The sequence below is a fragment of the Monodelphis domestica genome, chromosome 6 (genome assembly GCF_027887165.1).
Source record: "Monodelphis domestica isolate mMonDom1 chromosome 6, mMonDom1.pri, whole genome shotgun sequence".
In the NCBI taxonomy this organism is placed as follows: Eukaryota; Metazoa; Chordata; class Mammalia; order Didelphimorphia; family Didelphidae; genus Monodelphis; species Monodelphis domestica.
In genome coordinates, this window is record NC_077232.1 from 259,669,440 (window position 1) to 259,689,087 (window position 19,648).

Below are 19,648 nucleotides of genomic sequence, written 5' to 3' on the forward strand. Positions count from 1 at the left end.
CTGCCTCTAAATTAGCAATTTAGGAGTGGTCTCATATATTCACATATTTGTTTCCCTCTTCTTTGTGATTATTTTTAAACTCAGATAATTGGGAAGATTTGGTGGCTAATAGGCAGATAACTAGCATATTTACTTATGAATGTAATGAGGTAAGACAGAAAAATGCAAGATAGTTCACAATAGGATTTATATGTTATAGTGATTCTGACAATTTTCTGTTGGTACAGCTTTAGTCATGATACTCTGTCTAAAGAAGGTAGAACTTTTTTTTTAATGCCATTTTTTTCTGGTTTTTATTCCACAGTAATCAAGATATGTGCTTTTTCTTGGGTTTATAGGAACAATGTTCGTTTAGCTGGGACTGGGGTCCTTCCTTTCCTACTCAAGGAATCTGGAAAGATGTTAGAATTGTGGCCTATGATATTTGCCAATTGGACTACTTGACTTTTACTCCTACTTATGGTAAGTTAAGAGAGGATGATTTTTTAAAAATAAATTTTTATCAATGCCTTTGTTTATTGCAAACTTCTCACAGTATCACTCGTCTACCCTAATTCCAAAGAGAGTCATCCCATATAACAAATCATTTTGTTTTAAGAGGAAAAAATCATTAAAATTGATTTATACTGTAAAAATGAGGATCTTCTTGTTAATTATAACTGGTTATGGTGGTACACCAGTGAGGTATTGGGTGGATAATGGGAGCAGAAACAGGGTACGAGAGAAGGAATGGCAGCTCCTTTTCTCTCTCCTGTGTTAACAGGCTGTAGTTATCACTCAGCGGCTGTGAGATGTGATGTCTCTCCCCAGTCAGCCATCTTGTGAACGGTTTGAATGGCCTTTCCTCAAAGGGGTTCAGTGGCAGGCCTTAGTATAGGCCTTACCACAGAAGGACTGGTCTTGGGCCTGAGACCTGGCCCCAGTTTCTTGATGTACCTTCCCTACTATACAGAAATCTGATTGCTATTGAGGGATTTATTAATTGGGTTAGGTAAATTGAGGGGAGTGGTGCAGGTAACCCTGCCAATCCCTATGTGGTCCGTAGTCCAGTGGGCCTGTAACAGTGCCCACTGGCATTTCCGCCCTTTCCCAGCTAAGTAGCCCCTTCTATATCCTTAAATATTAGTACATCCTAACAAAAATAAGAAAGAAGTAATTCAGGGAGGCAGAGGAGCTGTGCTCTGCTTGGAGTCCAATCAGCTCCCCTCAGGAGTCTGAGATGGTTTGCTGCAGGTGAAGGGAAGTTGTGTATCGGGTGAGAGAACAGCAACAAGTTTGGAGAAAGAGGCCGGGTCTTCTCGGGTGGCTTCAGTGATCCTTCAGCTTTCCAAAAACTGAACTTTCCAGCTTCAGGTCCCAAGGCAGAAGATCAAGAGGTTCTCCAGGATCCTCTCAGCCAACCATTCTTCTCCCAGAAGTCTCTCCTCCTCAACTGTCACTTCACTTCTGTCAGTCATCCTCAGAATTCCAAATCTCCCAGCCCTATCCTAACAATACATTGAAAAAGGCTGTGCACCTATGCATTTCTCTCCTTTACAAAAGATTGTCAGGGATATTTTCCTGTTTCTTCTTTGAGACCATCTTGTTTTTGTAATTTTGCAACATTCATTTTTAATTGTTTTCTGGTTGATCTTTCCATTTGCATTATGGTCATTTGGTATTTTTTTCTTGGCTTTGCTTATTTCATTCTGTATCAGCTCAATTAAGTCTTTACATGCTTCTTTGTATTAAACATATTCTTTGTTTCTTTTAGCATAAAATTTTATTTTCATTGGTGTTGATGGTGGTTGAATTTCTGGGTCATGATAAGTTGCTATGTTTATAGTTCTGGAAATTTGGGGCTTTTTTTCTTTTTAGAACTTGGGACATAATTTTTTAAAATTGGGGAAACTATTCCTGCCTTATATTTAAGTGGTTAAAATGCTTAAACTAGAGCAAGAGAAGAGATTAGGACTAGCTGTATCGGTCTGGGAGCCATCTATTTGGAAATGGTAATTGAATCCACAGGAACTGATTTGAGGTTGCTGAGAAATTGTAGAGAAAGAAGAGGGGATTTGTCTTGGGATACACTTGCCTAGCTCATAGAGTTAAAACATTCATTCAACAAATATTTGCTGTAATAATCTGAGTAAAAACTTACCCAATATGGGCCTCCCCCTAAAGTGAGATCTTTGGGGGGAAATTATACATAAATTTGTTCTATAGATTTATAGAATAAATCTCTACCTGTATATATGTGTATATATTGGTGGACACTGAAAAATTACAATGGAAAATTAATATAAAAACCAATGCACTAATAAGGAAAAATGTTTTATATAATTATGCATGCAAAACTGATATCAGATTGCTTGCTCTCTCAGGGAGAGTGGAGGGTCAGAGGAAGGGTAAGAATTTGGAACTCAAACCTTAAAAAAAGAATGTTAAAATTATTTTTATGTGCAATAGAGGAAAAAGTAAAATATTAAAAAAAACCCAATCCAATAAACATTTATTAAATTCCCACATTGTGCCAGGAACTGTGCTAAGCACTGGGGATACAATTAATAAATAGAAAAACAGACCCTGCCCTTGAGGAGCTTATAATCTGAAGAGACAGCACATAAGAGGAGGCAGGAAATTGGAAGGAGACTACAGGGAGTATTGGAGTACCCTAACCCTAAAAACCCTGACCTATTATATAACAACCTATAATTATATTTATAATCTATTTATTAATTGGAGAATGACTTTTATTTTTATAAACATGATTTAGATCTCTATATAATTGAGAAATTAGTCCTTTATCAGATATACTTTTTCCTAGGTTTCTGCTCTCCTTCCAATCTAGATTACATTTGTTTTGTTTGAACAACCCCCTTTTTATTTAATAAAATAAAAATTATCCATTTTGCATCTTATAATGCTTTATATATCTTTTATTTGGTCATAAATCTTCCTTTATCCATAGATCTGACAGGGAGACTATCCTATGCTAAATCATGTACCCATTTTGACCTTATCTTGGTATACAGTGTGAGATGTTGGTCTGTTCCCAGTCTCTGGCATACCGTTTTCCAATTTTCCCAACAGTTTTTGTCAAAACAGTGAATTCTTGTCCTAAAAGGTTGTATCTTTTGATTTATCAAGCAATAAATTTCCGTGATAATTTATTACTAAGTTTCCATTTTATTGTTATCTTTTCTGAAAGAAGTCTACTGAGAAGTTGAGGTTTTCATACATGACTAAAATGGATATTTCACTTTCATTTCCTCCCATCTCTCACTCTCCCTTTTACTCTCCTCCTTAGGCAGCTAGGACACAGAGAAAGCATCCTTGGTAGGAGTTTATGTTCTATTGAGGAGACAGCATCATCTATGCCTGTATACGATACATATGTGGTAAGGGGAGATAGCAGTGGCTCTGGGATTGAGAAAGCATTGATGTAAGATATGACATTTGAACTGAGCTTTAGAGGAATTAGGGATTCTACGAGGCAAAGGTAAGAAGGGAGTGCATTCCAGACACGAGGGATCAGCCAAAGCCATGCAGGGCACACAGATGGAATCTAAAAAACGGCATGTGAAGAACAGCATGGAGATGGAGACCAGTATAGTTGGATCATATTGTCTAGGAGAGGAGTAAGGTATGGTAGGGTCAAAAAGATAGGCTGAAACCAAGGACTCCATTTAAATGCGAAACTGAAGGGTTTGTATTAGCACTTGGGGAAATAGTTCTCAGCACAATATTTATACATAGTGAGTGTTTAATAAGTGCTAACCAATGGATTCATTGAATCAGCTTTGGAGTTTGTTGAACATTTTCTGTCAGAATTCGTCTTCAGGAATATTACTTTGGCCTCATGTGGAGGATGGATTTGAGAGGGGAAACACTTTTGGAGACCTTAGTAATGTAGGCAAGGGCCAATAAGAGACTTCACCAGATTGGTGGCCTTGAGGGGACCACAATGAGAGGGGGTCAGGCTTTTCCCACATTCTAATTCATTTGTCCTACAACATGTAGTCTCAGAGAAAAATCTCCATTGCCAAAGCTTACAAATGTCTCTTGTCTAGAAATTCCACAAAAAGGGATGAACAAGATTCTTTAAAATAATTCTTTTATGAAATATAGTTAAACTAATGGCTAATTTGATTTTTTTTTAAAAAAGAAGAAAAAATCACCAGTATCAAAAATGAAAAAGGCAAATTCACAATCACTGGAGAGGAAATAAAAACAATTATTAGGAGCTATTCTGATTTGATACTATTTTATTTTTTCCCTTATTACATACAGCTTTTTTTTAACATTCATTTAAAATTTTTTTTGAGTCCAAAATTCTAGGAGCTATTTTGCCTATTTTTTAAATATATATTTAATATATAATTTTATATATAATATATATATATATATTTATATAAAAATATAAAAATATTTTATATTATGTGCTAATAAAAACTGACAATCTTAATGAAATGGATGAATATTTACAAAAACATAAATTGCTCAGGTTAATGAAATAGTAAATAGAATATTTAAATAATCTCATCTTTGACAAAGAAATTAAACAAGCCACAATTTAACTTTCTAAGGCAGGGGTCTCCAAACTTTTTACATAGGGGGCCAGTTCACTGTCCCTCAGACTGTTGGAGGGCCAGACTATAAAAAAAAAACTGAACAGATCTGTATATCACTGTCTGGGATAGCGGAGGCTGAAGCGCTGGCTGTGATGGGCCTGTCACACCTTGCACAGGCCCATTACTGCCACCACTATACTGGGCAGCATTATGCACAGTACGGAATCCCCTCCCCCAGTTTGCTGCTCACCATGCTGATGTCTTCCATTGTGCAGCCCCATAATCCTTTGCGTGGTGCCTCATTCTCATTCAGTTACTCTCAGAAAAAGGCATCACACAAAGGATTATGTCACTGGAAGTAATACTGTATTTGAGTGACACCATGCTTTGCAATGCTGCCACATACTGTGCTCCTCTCATTGACCACCAATGAAAGAGGTACCCTTTCCAGAAGTGCGGTGGGGGCCAGATAAATGACCTCAGGGGGCCACATGTGACCCATGGGCCATAGTTTGGGGGCCTCTGCTCTAAGGAAAAAAATCCAGGAATAGATGAATTTGCAAGCTTAGTCTTCCAAAGATTCATTTATTAGTTTTTAAGAATATTTTATCTTATTTTTTCAATTACATGTAAAAACAATTTTTATCATTTGTTATACATATTACACATACATGTACAGTCATGAAAAACACATTTTCATATTAACTGTTGCAAAAAAAAAAACACAGACCAAAAAAACCCAACAACAAAGAAAGTTTTAAAAATGTATGCTTTTTTCTGCTTTTAGACTCCATTACTCCTTCCTCTAGAGATGGTTAGCATGTTTCTAAGACCTTTGGAATTGTCTTGGATCATTGAATTGCTGAGAATAGTGAAGTCACTCACATTTGATTGTCATACAATATTATTTTTATTACGTAGAATGATCTCTTGATTCTGCTCAGACTTCACTTTGCATCAGTTCATATAAGTCTTTCCAGGTTTTTCTGAAGCCATCCTGATAATCATTTCTTACAGCACAACAGTATTCTATCACAATCATAAATCACAACTTGTTCGGCCATTCCCTGATTGTTGGACATTCCTTCAATTTCCATTTATTTGTCACCACAAAAAGATTCACTATAAATATTTTTGTACTTATAGGATCTTTTCTTTTTTCTTTGATCTCTTTGGGGTACAGACCTAGTAGTAGTAGTATTGCTGGGTCAAAAGTTTTGCAAATTTTGTAGCCCTTTGGGCATCCTTCCAAATTGCTCTTAAAATGGTTGGACCAGTTCACAACTACCAAGAGTACATCAGAGTCCCAATTTTTCCACATTCTCCCCAACATTTGTCTTTTCCCCTTTCTGTTATATTAGCCAATCTGATAGATTTAAGGTAGTACCTCAGGGTTATTTTCATCTGTATTTATCTAATCAATAGTTATTTAGAGCATTTTCAAATATGACTGTAAGTAGCTTTCATTTCTTCTTTGTTAGGGACCACCTGGTTGGGGATCCCAAGGGATAAAAATGCAGACCGCCTTGGGAGGGTGGATGGAAATCAAGTGGCCAGTGGCTCGTTTATTGAGGAGGGGGATGATACTTATAGGAAACTGAGTTGTTACTATATTTAGCAACCAATCATACCACGTTGCTACCCCAAACATACCCATCCACATGGCTACAGGCAGTGTTGGTAGTAACAAATGACCAATCACAGAGGTCTCAAGAAGAACAATGCATCCTGGCAGGGTATTGATCTATGGCTACAATCTCTTATTGTGATTGGAGGATCCTGACATATACAAATGATGCTTTCTCTACAAGCCCAAACTTGTCTAAGCAGATCTTGGTTCCTGTCCATGCCTGTATACCTGTCTTTGTTCATCCCTAGGTCACTTAGACCTATTCATGGTACTAAGCTTACTATGAATCCTTACTTAGGTTTGTTCAATGTATGATGGTTCCTTACTTAGGGACCTTTCACTTCTGAAAACTTCTTGTTCATCTCCTTTGACCATTTATCAATTGGGGAATGACTCATATTCTTATAAATTGACTCAGTGCTCAATGATTTGAGAAATGAAGCATTTATCAAAGAAACTTGTGGTAAATTTTTTCCTCCAGTTTCTTGCTTTCCTTCTAATCTTGACTGAAATGGTTTTGTTTGTATGAAAACAAGTTACTATAATAAAAATTATCCATTTTACAAATGGCAAATGCTCTCTATCTTTTGTTTGGTCCAAAATTCTTCCATTAACCATAGATCTGACAGGTGAATTATTCCATGCCCTCCTATGTTGCTAGTGATATCATTCTTTATTTCTAGGTCATGTGCTCCAGTTTGACTTTATGTTGGTATATGTTATGAGATGTTTTCTTCATTGTTTTTTTAAGACTAGTGACCACACTTGGGTTTTCTTAGCAAAACTACTGGAATAGTTTTTCATTTTCTTTTCCAGTCCTTTTTATAAATGAGAAAACTGAGGCAAAAAAAGAGTTAAGTGACTTACCCAATGTAACATTGCTTAGAAAAGGGTTGGAGGCTGGATTTTTGTAGATCCTCCTGTCTTCAAGTCTGGTACTGTATCTATTGTGCTCTGTACTAGATGTTGTCTACCAAATATTTGAATAACAGATCAACCCACTTACCATGTTGAGTAATATATTATCTCATCTTGTACCTATTGTTTCTTGTCTCTTTGCTGAGAAGTAGGGGGCTAGCGTTGATTTGCTACTTATAGTCATATCTAGTACTGAGAAAAGAACAGAAAAGGAGAACCTTGCGTGAACTGTGATTCTCTGTCATGTGCAGCTGTTTGATTATTTCAGATTTATCAGTGTAGTTCAATACTACCCTGCTTATCTTTGCCCTCTTCAGCATTTTCTTCAGCTTTCTTCTATTTAGTGATTCAGTGATGTTCTTTTTTTCCTTTCATACTTTTAAAAAATTATCTGTCTTTTGTCCCTTTTCACTCATAATCTGCCTCCTCCCAAAAAAAGCACCTTTCCTTGCAACAACTAAATATTGACAAGCAAAACAAAACCCACACGTTGGCTGTGTGCCATTGTTTTGTACTTACAGTTTATCACCTCAGTGCCAAGAAGGGGAAGTACAGTTAAGCACTAGGTTTTTTTGAGTCACAGATGGTCATTGCATTGATCACAGTTCTTAAGTTTTTCTCTCTTGTTTTTATTTACAATGTGGTGATTCTTGCATATAAATAGTTTCTCTGGTTCTGCTTGGCTTATTCTTTATCAAATGGTACAGGTGCTTCCAGGTTTCTCTTATCTTGTCCTTTTTGTCAATAATACTCCATTATATTTATGTATCAGAATTTGTTTAGCCATTCCCTAATTGATTGGCACCCCTGTAATTTCTACTTTTTTTGCTATGACAAAACATTTCCTCAAATATTTTTGTAAACGTGGATTCTTTCCTTCTATTTAAAAAATATCTCTTTGGAGGTATAAATCTTGTAGTGATAGTACTTGTAATTACCCTCTGCTTTTTCCCAGTAACACACTGGGTACCTTCTGACCGGAGGAGCTAATCTTCTGATACCATCTCTTTTACCATTTTAATACTGTCCATAGGGTTTTCTTGGTAAAGATATTGGGTTTGTTTGTCTTCCTTCTCCAGGGGATTACCTTTTGTCAGAACTCTCCTCGATGACTTGCCTATCTTGTTTCTGCAAGTCCCTTTGCCAGGACAAGGCAGTGATCCAGGGAGGGGATCAATCCCAGATAGGCGATGATACCACACTGATGAAAGAACGTGCAGAATTAAGACGCTTGTAAAAGCTGGCTTGAAGCTTAACATTGGAAAAACTAAGTTCTTGGCAACTGGTCCCATCACTTCCTGGCAAATAGAGGGAAAAGAAATGAAAGCAGCATCAGATTTTTATATTCATTGGCTCAAATATCACTGCAGATGATGATTGAAGCCATGAAGTTAATAGATGTTTGCTCTTTGGAAGGAAGGCTATGGTAAATCTGGATAGCTACTTAAAAAGCAGCACCTTGCTGATTATAACTTTTCTATACAGTCAAAGCTTTGGCTTTTTCCAGTAGCAATCAATGTATGGCTGTGAGAATTGGACCATGAGGAAAACCGAGCATCTCAGAATCAACACTTTCTAATTGTGGTGCTGGAGAACACTTTTGACAATCTCTTGGACAACAAAGAGATCAAATCAGTCAGAACTTAAGGAAATTAATTCAGACTCTTCATTGGAAGGTCAAAAGCTGGAACCTGAATACTTTGGCCACTTAATGAGAAGCAGGACTTATTAGAAAAGACCCTATATTGAGAAATATTAAAGACAAAAGGAGAAGGAGATGGAGGTTGAGATGGATAGTGTCATGGAAATAATGAACATAAACTTGCACAGGCTTTGAAAGATCGTGGATAGAAAGGCCTGGTGTGCCCATGGGGTCATGAAGAATTGAATTTGATTGACCAATAAGTGGTATTACTGGCTCCAAAGATACACCATTGAGAGTTTAGTGACTTTCTGGTCAACTTCCAATTGTTGTTCTTCTTGAGGCCTTTATTAATTCATAGTTCTTTCAACAAGGAATTAATGTATTTCTTTTCTAATTACCTACAATAGTTGTCATGTTCTATTTGCGTGTGTGTGTGAGTGAGAAAGATCTTTGCAATCCTGTGGATTTGAGGTAGAACCTCAGACCTGCTTTTATTTGCATTTTTCTGATAATTAGTGATTTGGGGAATTATTTCATATGGTTATTGATAACTTGGATTTGTTCCTTTAACCACTGCTTCTTCCTATCCTTTGACCATTTACTATTGGAGGATGACTCCTCTTCATTTATAATTAAAATGCTTCCTTATAGATCTTGGAAGACTACACTGACTTTTTTTTTTTTAGTGCAATAAGTCTTGTACTAAATCAGTTTCACTAAAAATTCACTTTAAAAAAATCAGTTTTCCTTTCTGTCTAGTTCTTGCTACTCTTTTTTTTTTTGGTCAGAAACATTTTTCCTATCCACATTTGTCATAAATATTTCCTTCTTGTTCAGTCATTGCAGTTGTGTCAGATTCTTTGTGACTCCATTCAAGGATTTCTTGGTGAAGATACTGTAGTGGTTCATTATTTCTTTCTTGAGCTGACTTTTTTTAAACCCTTAACTTCTATCTTAGAATCAACACTGTGAATTGGTTCCAAGGTAGAAGAGTGGTAAGGGCTAGGCAATGGGGGTAAAGTGACTTGCCCAGGGTCACACAGCTAGGAAGTGTCTGAGGCCACATTTAAATCCAGGATTTCCCATCTCTAGGCCTGGCTTTCAATCCATTAAACCACTTAACTGCCCCCTCCAGCTGATTTTACAGATGACAAAAATGAGACCACAGGATTAAGTGACTTGCCCAGAGTCACACAGTTGGTTAAGTGTCTTGAGGCAGGATTTATACTTGGGAAGATGAGTCTTCCTGATGTCAGTCCCAGACTCTTTCCATTTGCAACCCAGCTACTTTATTTCTTTCTTAGTTCTTTCCAGTTGTTTATGATTGAACTTTTATTTCTGAGTCATAATTTGAAATTTATCTCGGTATAAGTTGTGAGATATTGGTATGCCAAGGATCTTGACTGGCTTTTCCAGTTCTAACATTCTAGGATTCTTTTTCTTGAACATCATTCTTCTCTAAAATAAAATGTAAAAAATCAGCTCTTAAGGTAGAACTGAGGTTTTTTCTGAAATTGAGCATTGGAGGATTAACTAAAGAGTGATTTTCAGCATTAGTTGAATCAAAATAACAGCTCAAGATTGGGTTGTTCAAAGAATATTTGCCTTCCAGAAAGCACAATTTGAGTGAATTACTTGTTAGGGGAAAAATAAGTAACTACAACACATTAAGTAGACTAACAAATTAATTGCCCCAAAGCTAAAAAGAAACTGTGGTGTGTTTGGCTTTTTCCCATTTTTTCACCACTCCTAGTGAATAAATACACTGTTTTATTGAGTATTTTAAGGATAAAAATGGCAGTCAGAACTCCCTAGAGTATTTTGAATTTTCCAAAAATAATTCCATGTCTGAGCTAAAGTTAATAAGTTTGCTGGTTTCCATGGTACTGATTTGTTAATGCCAGATTTTCACTGCTTGGCTCCCTTTCCTCCTGAATCACTACCTGGCCACAGGAATCTGGATAGGCATCTCTGTGCCCCTTTTCTCTGAGCTACTCTGACTCTTTGTGATCCCCTCTGAGGTTTTCTTGGAAAGGATACTGGGGTGGTTTCCATTTTCTTCTCCAATTTATTTTACATGTGAGGAAACTGAGGCAAACAGGGTTAAGTGACTTGCCCAGGGTCACATATCTACTTAAGTATCTGAGGCCAGTTTTGAACTCAGGAAGAGGAGGCTGCCTCCTAAACCCAGCAATCTGCCCATTATACAACATTGCCCACAAGCCAAGTTATGAAGATTTCTGGTACTTCGTATCTGTTATTTCTGTTATTTGAGGTCAGTCATGATTAGCTAAATTGGAAGTTCATTGCTATTGTTTCCCACCATAACTATATGAATAGTCTGCTAAGGGGCTTCAGTCTCCATCAATGTAAGGAATTACCTCATGGTCGAAATCCTATATCACTGAATTATGAAAAAAGTATTTATGTGTATTATCATTTAAAATTTATATTTTATTTTTTTAAATGAATCAAATAATTTCCCCTCTCCCTCTTCAAAATAAAAGTGAAGCTCTTATAGTAAATATGCATAGCCAAACACAACCAATTCCCATATCAGTCATGTCAAAAAAAATGTGGTTTCTTCTACACTCTGAATCCATAACATCTTGGTCAGGAAGTGGGTATCGCCTGATGACTTCCTCATTGGTGCCCTGGAATTCTGTTTTCTCATTGCACTGATCAGCATTAAGAAAGTATTTAGGCAGTCCCAAACACTCTTGCTTTCTCAGCATGTCTAGAAGAGTCTAGAAATAATACTATCTTTTCCTTTACATATATTTTCTCTCCTTTCTCCCTTTTTATTTCAGTGAGCAGTGCCGGAGAGTGGAATCTTAAAATAGAGGCCTATTTTGATGTAGTCAGTTCAAAACCATTTGGTGGCCAAGTAACAGTGAGCATTCCAGGTTTGCAAACCCAGCAGATGTACAACATTGAACTTCATCCTGGAAAAAGCATGATACCGTTGCTTATGAACATCAACAAGGTAAGAGGCTGATTCTTGCTAAGAAATGTATGCAATGGAAACCAGGGCCTTTCAGTTTCCAAAGGACAAGAGAAAGGAGACTTTGAGTCAAAAGTTTCTCCATTTCTTTATTCCTCTTCATTTTTGAAACCTTAGAAACAAAGTTAATGCACATTATGTATTCTGAAGAACATTTTCTGCCCAAACCTGTGATGATATGTCTTCTTTCTCTTTCATTTTTAGCTTCTATATGATCTACATCTTTTCTGTAGCTGTCAGGACTAGAGAAATTGCTTAGACTCCCAAAGGAATTTAGTAGGAGCGTAAAGGCTCGTAAAAGATGGGAGCAAGTGTGTGTCAGTATCTTTGGCCCTTAATGAAGCAAATGATAGGCATTGCATTTTAGAAACATGGCTCCAGAACCACTAGGGTCTGTTCTAGGCATAATTTTCTTTAAAATTAAAGATAAGCTATTACTTTTTGCACCAATCAACATTTGTTGACACTAGCTCCTTTTGCAAGCATCCTTAGCATTCATGGTGTGAGGCAGAATCAGTTATCCCTGTCTTCCAGATGCTGTTCAATCAATACAATTCTATAATAAAAAAGAGGGGGGCTAGCAACAGAGGGCCAAGAGATGGGTTACAGCTACCATGAAGGTGGGAAAGGTCTGTCTAAATAATCTTGGTGCCTGTCGGAAGGCAAGCAGGAGAAGAGAAGGCAACTTAGCCCATTATCTTCCATGTAGTAGGAGATGCCCAAAGAATGTTCAGGTCTGATTGAATTGAATAAAAAAACTTAGTGGCAGAAAATCTCAAGGCTCCAAATTCCAGGGTATGCATGTTTCTGCTCACTTGTCAAAGGCTAGCATGAACTAATCTGTCCTCTCCCTCACTAGGGATGGTTAATACTTGTTAGTCACCTTCAGAATTCTGAAATTGGCATACTGGTTGCTTCTTTGTTTAGGAGAAGTAGAAACTGTAGACAAACTCTACTTTCTGACCAGAAAGATGACTTTTAAAGGGTAAAGAAGACTACAGAGGAGAAGAAAGTACATAATATCAGAGAAATGGAGTTTTCTGGTTTTTCTAAATTTAACTAAATTTCTAAATTTAACTAAATTTCTAAATTTAAACTGGGTTTTTCTAAATTTATGTGCCACCACTTTTATCTTTCTCTGTTCTTTTTCATTCCCTTCTTTTCTATTAAAATTGTAGCACATTGTTTGAAATGTTGATTTTAGCTTAATTTCTGTTTCCTTGGTCTTATTTAATGAGAGACAGCATTCTCCAGACATGATGTGTTTGACAATTCTTTCATTTCCTGGCCCCAAAGTTTCTAATTTAAAATTTTGAATCTGTGGTTGATTTTTTTTTCTCGATAACTTAGTTATGTTGGCAGCTATGCAGTGAATAAAGAAATAAAGAAAATAAAGAAACTTATGATGAATTTTTTTATTATTTGCTGGATATGTCCCACAGGTTACTTACTTGAGATGACTTTTTCTTATCTGATTTCTTAAGAGCATTACAGTGGAAACTTGGTGGCCTAATGGACATGGAAATCAAACCGGCTACAATATGACAGTAAATTTTAAACTGGAAGGAGGGTATCATATTGAAAAATTAACTAAGGTGAGTAAGCACTTTTGATTCATGTAGCTTTTTTATGTCAATTTTCAGACTTACAAATCAGTGAGATAACATGTTAAATACTTTTTATTATTACTACCACCACCATCATTTTTATTGCTGCTGCTGTTGTTATTATAAAGTCATTTAGGTCTATTTTTGAAAGCAGGCAAGTGTTCCAGGTACAATATTTCTCTTGCTTGCTTAAACTTCAACATTGCCAGAGAACTGAGCTGTTATTTTTAATTGGATGGAGCTTTCAAAAGATAAATAACACTACCACCCCTGCCCCCCCTCCAACTCTAATACTCCCAACTTTAGCGAGAGGCATTTAGGAAAACAGTAGAGGCCTTTACTTTGTAAGCAGTAAAAACAGTATAGAAACATTCTTTTCTTTTGATGTAACAATATATCACATTACAAAGTGCAGGTTAAAAAGCCTGCTGGGAAGTTGGTAACATTTAGAAATGCTGTTGATGTAAAACTTTCTCTATTTGACTTGGTTTATAAGTTCCTCCTTGTGTTTTCTTTTACCAAAAAAAAAAAAAAATTAAACATGGAAAATGCTCAGAGTATACCTAAAGAGCTTTTCAGTCCTCCCACAAAGGTATTTTTGTCTAGTTCCCAGTACTCAGACAAAGTGTCAGAAAGCCTCAGATGAACACAGCTCATGATATCATTTTGGATAAATAACTTCCTAAAACAGAAACAGTGAAGGTCAGAACAGAGTTGGGCCCCCACAAGTCCTATTTACACTTTATAATATCAATGTTGGGAGAAAGGGCTAATCATTCAAATGATGCCTCCGTGTTTCAGGTGTGTTTTCAGCTATTGATACATTTAAATGTAATAGCCATCTTTAAACACTTTAAATATTTTACTCTGTCAGGTAAGGCTTTTTTCCCTTTCTGTGGTCCAAGGTGTATTGAATATATTTTCTCTCATCCCTAGCTTATTGAGTTCTCAGTGTAGGTGTTTTGGTTAGGCAAAACTATGATATTCAATACTTATATTTTCTACTTTTGTTGAGCTTTGTCCCTTTCTGAAATTCCATGTGGCTAGTAGGAGATTCCTACATGGACATTTTCTTCTCCATTAACCATGGCCAAACCACCAGGAATTCGGAGTCAGTCAGTAAATGTTAAGTGCCTACTATGTGCTAATCTCGAGGGATGCAAAGAAAGTCCCTGCCTTCAGAGTTTATAATCGGATGGCTGAAGACTAGACCTAAAAAGAAGTTCTAAAGAAGGTGGGAAAGAGAGTAACTGGCTTGAGGGCACGGTGAAGTCTTGTAGCCAGGAGGGAAATCATCTGAGGAGATAGGAGTTGCAGATTTTGATTTCATCTTTCAGGTTAATGAGTTTCTGGAGATTATAAAGTCCGGGAAAGCAGTTGGGTGGGAGATTCTGAAGTGAATGACTTACAGACCTGCCTTAAATGGCAGAGGATCAGGGAGAAGCCCTCTAGGGTCCACCCTATCTCTACCTGCTCCAGCCAGAGGGAGGAAGAGGCCAGAGGGACAAGGGGGGCTCAGGATATGTGAATTTCAGAGTTGATTGCACCTTGTCCAAACAGGGAGTTTCTGGAGAATTTGAAGTCATGATCAGAAAAGCCAGTTGGTTTGGAAATGAAGCTGACTGCCCTTTCTTTTGTTGCCCTAACATAGATATTTCACAAGTGTAGCATAGACTGTGTCAAAAAGTGGATAAACCACAATGTTCACAAAGATCATTTGAGTGTTTCCCACCCTCTGGGAGAACCATAAGAATCTGACTCTTCAACAAGGCAGAGAAGGCCTTCATCTGTCCCTGCCTTCAAGTCCCAACAAATTGAAAAATTATCAGCAGAGAGACAGTGAGCTGGGATCTGAGAATATCATGCAGGGATTTTTAGCTGGGGACTTTCAGAGGGGCAGGTGATCAGATTGGAAATAACACCCACTTTGTTTTTAAAATTAATTTTATTTCTTTTGTTACATTTTAAGTTCTGGGCCATCTCCCTCGCTCCCCACTCTGCACTAGAGAAGGCCACTATTTGACAAAGATTTTATACATACACACATACATATATATGCATGGTATGGATTTACATGTATTTATTTGATTATTACATGTGTATTTTTATATATCTATATATAAATCTTTGTCAAATGGCCATATATTTACACATAATCCATATCATGTGTACTTTTATTTATCAGCCCTTTTTCTGGAGGTAGACATTCACAGTTATTCTTCAAATGTATCACTTTTGCTACTTGCAGTGTTTGCTTGGTTCTGTTTATTTCATTCTTCATTATTTCATGCCAGCTTTTCTAAAATCAACCTGCCCATGGTTTCTTGATGCCGCGGTTTTGTTCAGCCATTCCCCCAATGATGGGCATCCCCTCAATTTTCAGTTCTTTGCTAAACACAAAACACTTCAAAGTGCTTTTTAAGCAATGTCTCTCCAACGCTGTCCAGATGATGATCATCTTTTCTGAAATTATCATCTCATCTTTGTGCTACTGATAACTTCCCAGGGTCAAGTTGGGGCAACGTTCTTATTTTGCTTGCTTATTGGTTTGTTGTTATTCAGTAGTGGCCTACTTACTCTTCATGATACCATGGGCCAGCACCTTCTCTCCTCCACTATCTCCCAGAGCCTGTCCAAGCTCATGTATGTGGTTTCCGTGACACAAATTGATCCCATCCTCTGCCAGCCCCCTTTTCCTCTTGCTGTCAAATCTTTCTCAATATCAGGATCTTTATTGTTTTATACTTAATGAAGGCTAACAAGTGAATTCTCTCTTTGCCTTCTTTCTTTTAATTGACCTATAATGATTCTTTTTAAAAAGAATTACTTTTAGGGGTCAGCTGGGTGGTTCAGAGTATTGTGAGATACTCCTAGAGAAGGGAGGTTCTCAGTTCAAATTTGACCTCAGACACTTTCTTCTGCCTTGGAACCAATACATAGTATTGATTCTAAGACAGAAGGTTAGGGTTCATAATTTAAAACAATTGTTAATACCAAAAAAGAGAATCTTCACACACAGCACAAAAAGAGGATTCTCTATTAAGCTTCCATTTCATACAACTTGCTTTTAAGTAAAAATTCTATATAAATAATAAATGTATATATTTATAAAGTATATAAAATATAAAATAAAATAAATTTTTTTCAAAACTGTTTTTCTTGTCTCTGTGCTTCTTTCTGAATGCTTTTTGTATAAATATAAATATTCAAAAATATTTCAGTGACCCTTCTTTGGTTTTTTTGTATCCTTATTGTTTTTGCAGTTCAAAACTAAACCAACCCCTTATAATACATATGGTCAAATAAAATAAATCTGTAAATGAGCTTGTCTGAAAATGTATATCTCTTTCAGGGGTGGGTAACATGCTTTATGCTAGACCCCTGGGAGTTCATAAGTCTTTTAGATTTTTTTTCATTCTATAAAATTGTTATTTTATAAATTGTTCTCCTGGTTCTGCTCATCTTTGTATCAAGTCACAGTATCCAGGAATCTGAAATTGTCTCCTTCATTTTCCTGGAACAATAATATTCCTTTCCATCCATACTCGTTTTTCAGCCATTCCTCACATCTAAGAAGCCATTTATGGCCTCTCATGGTTTTTTCCTTTTCTTTCTTTTTTTCCCTCACTCCCATTTACTCTTCCATTCAGTATCAGGAAGTTAGTTTTCCTTGTAAGTTACTCCCTTTCTAGTATTATCTTTTCTTTTAACCTCCCCAACTTCCCTGACTCTCAATTTTTTTCCCTGTTGAATTTGATGTATCTCTATAGCAAATTGTGTGTGTTCATTTCAAATATGAGTAAGGTTCATCTTTTCCCATCCATTCCTCCATGTTATATATGTTTTCTCATATACTCCAGTTACAATTAAATGATCTGTTCTACCTTCTTCCTTTTGCCCTCTCCTTTCTTTCTCTCCTCTTCAAACTTTCAGAAGAGAACCAACCATCTCCCAGGACCTCTGTTTTTCTTATTTAGTTCTCTTAATACTTTTTTTTTTAACCCTTACTTTTCCTCTTGGAATCAATACTGTGTATTTGTTCTAAGGCAGAAGACCAGTAAGGGCTCGGCAATGGGGGTCAAGTGACTTGCCCAGGGTCACACAGCTAGGAAGTGTTTGAGGACAGATTTGAACCCAGGATCTCCCATCTCTGGGCCTGACTCTCAATCCACCTTTTGTAGATGTTTATATTCTTTCTTTTAGAGTTCCCAATAACTGTATTTGGAATTGATTTGAAGAAGAGACCACTATTTGATTTAGAGAATTGTGATAATATTAAGGAAGTAAGACATAGATAAATAATAAAGGACTCTCATCTTGGTGTTCATACCTGATTTGTTCTATAAGCAGTAAAGGCTTATTACTACATGTTTTGGACTCAGAATAGTTTGTTTCTCTGAAAAAGCCAGAAGTATTGCTTGCCAGCCTTTCCCTCCAACCTAACATAGGCTATTATTGTTTCTTTTGTACTCACCAAAGGCTCTCCAAATACCAGAGCTGGAAGGAGCCCAAGGGAGTGTGTTGACTAATAGCCTCATTATATAGATGAAGAAACAGACTAAAAGAGACTCAGTCTTTAGGCTCAGGCCCTCAGAGGGAAGCTTTCTGTGTTGTGAGTGACTTAGTTTATCTTTTAATACTTGATACGAAGGGAGCTGTTTTTCAGTCTTTGAATTTCAAAGATGTATCATATAGAGGGATAAAGGAATATGGTGATATCCATAACTTTTTAGATATATCAGAGTAGCTTTTCTTCATCTACTTTGTAGAAAGATAAAATATGAATAATTCATTCTATCAGGTGTACAATAAGAATAAAATTTTCTTTGTACACATAATGTTTAGAACTTTTCTAACAGCAAAATATAAATTCTGTGGGTAGAATATGTATTTATATGTATATACATAAATATGTAAATATATACACACACACAAGCACATGCACATATATAAACCTTACCTTTTCTAACAGTGTTGTGGAGCACTGAGTCTGGATTCCAAGAGTCCAAATTCCAGCTTTGCCAGTGCCAGTGTAGCCTTGGGCAAGTCACCCAGCTTCCTTGTGGCCCAGTTGACTGTCAGCAAAATGAGGGAGTTGGATTCCATCCCTTGCTGTTAACAAGCATATCTAATGTCAGTAAAAATATAGCACTCAATATATAATGCAGCCATCCTAAGTCAGAAATGGTAAAATAATAGTTTCTTAATAGTTATTGAGAAAAGATTTCTAATCTTTTTTGTCTTCTGTATTTTTTTTTACTATAAGATCATTTTTTGTTTTTACTTCTTTAAAAGGCATTTATGAGGGACAGCCAGGTAGCACAGTGAATAGAGTGCCAGGCCTAGAGTTAGGAGGACCCAGGTTCAAATGTGGCCTCAGGTACTTCATAGCTGTGTGACCCTGGGCAAGTCATTTTACCCTTATTGCTCAGCCCTTGCCCTTCTGTCTTAGAGCTGTTAACAGGAGACTAGGGGAGAAGATAAGAGTTTTAAAAAGAAGGCATTTCTAGTGCAATTAGATGGAGTGTTGCTGGAATTAGGAAGGCCTGAGTTAAAATCTTGCCTCTGCTACTAGGTGACTTTGAGTAAGTCACTTAACTGCTATTTGCCTCAGTTTACTTAACTATAAAATGGGGATAATAATGGCACCTGTCTCCCAGAATTATTGGGAGGCTCAAATGAGATAATATTTGTAAAAGTGTACTTAGTGCAGTGCCTGGCACATATTAGGTGCTTTATAAATGCTCATTCTCTCCTTCCAACCCATCAAATCTCATTGAAATTCAATACTTCCTCCCTAGCAGAAAGAGAAAAAAAAGAACAAAATATATGTGGCTTTCTTCTTCCCTGTTCCATTGCCAGCCTTTCCTATGTTCATTTGAATAATCTGAGAAAACTTCAGAGAGCAGGGAATATGGGAATTTAAATAAAAATCCTGCCTGTATTTCTGCTTCTTCTGTTCTAATAATGGATGCTAAGACAAGGTCAGAAATTCCCTTTCTAAATGCCTTATTTTTATTTTTAAAAAATTTTCCGTGTTTATATGATTCATTTTCTTTCCTTCCCCTCTTCCCTCTCCACTCCTGGAGCCAACAAGCAGTTCCACTGGTTTATACAAATGTTATTACTTGATACCTATTTCCATATTATTCATTTTTGCAATAGAGCAATTTTTAAAAGCTAAAACCCCACATCCTATATCCATATCAATTAGTGATAAATTATATATTTTTCTTCAGCATTTCTACTCCCACAGTTCTTCCTCTGAATGTGGATAGCACCTTTCTCATA

The 19,648-nt window shown here is 36.6% G+C and overlaps 1 protein-coding gene across 2 annotated transcripts in view; it reads left to right on the forward strand.

Moving 5' to 3' along the window:
- Window positions 1–19,648, forward strand: part of MANBA (mannosidase beta) — a 113,897-nt gene that overhangs the window by 23,292 nt on the left and 70,957 nt on the right. For both annotated transcript variants that reach the window (XM_056803138.1, XM_007495872.3), the window contains exons 5-7: window positions 339–462; window positions 11,557–11,732; window positions 13,235–13,345. In XM_056803138.1, the coding sequence (XP_056659116.1) occupies window positions 339–462; window positions 11,557–11,732; window positions 13,235–13,345 (411 nt within the window). The remainder of the gene's footprint in view (window positions 1–338; window positions 463–11,556; window positions 11,733–13,234; window positions 13,346–19,648) is intronic.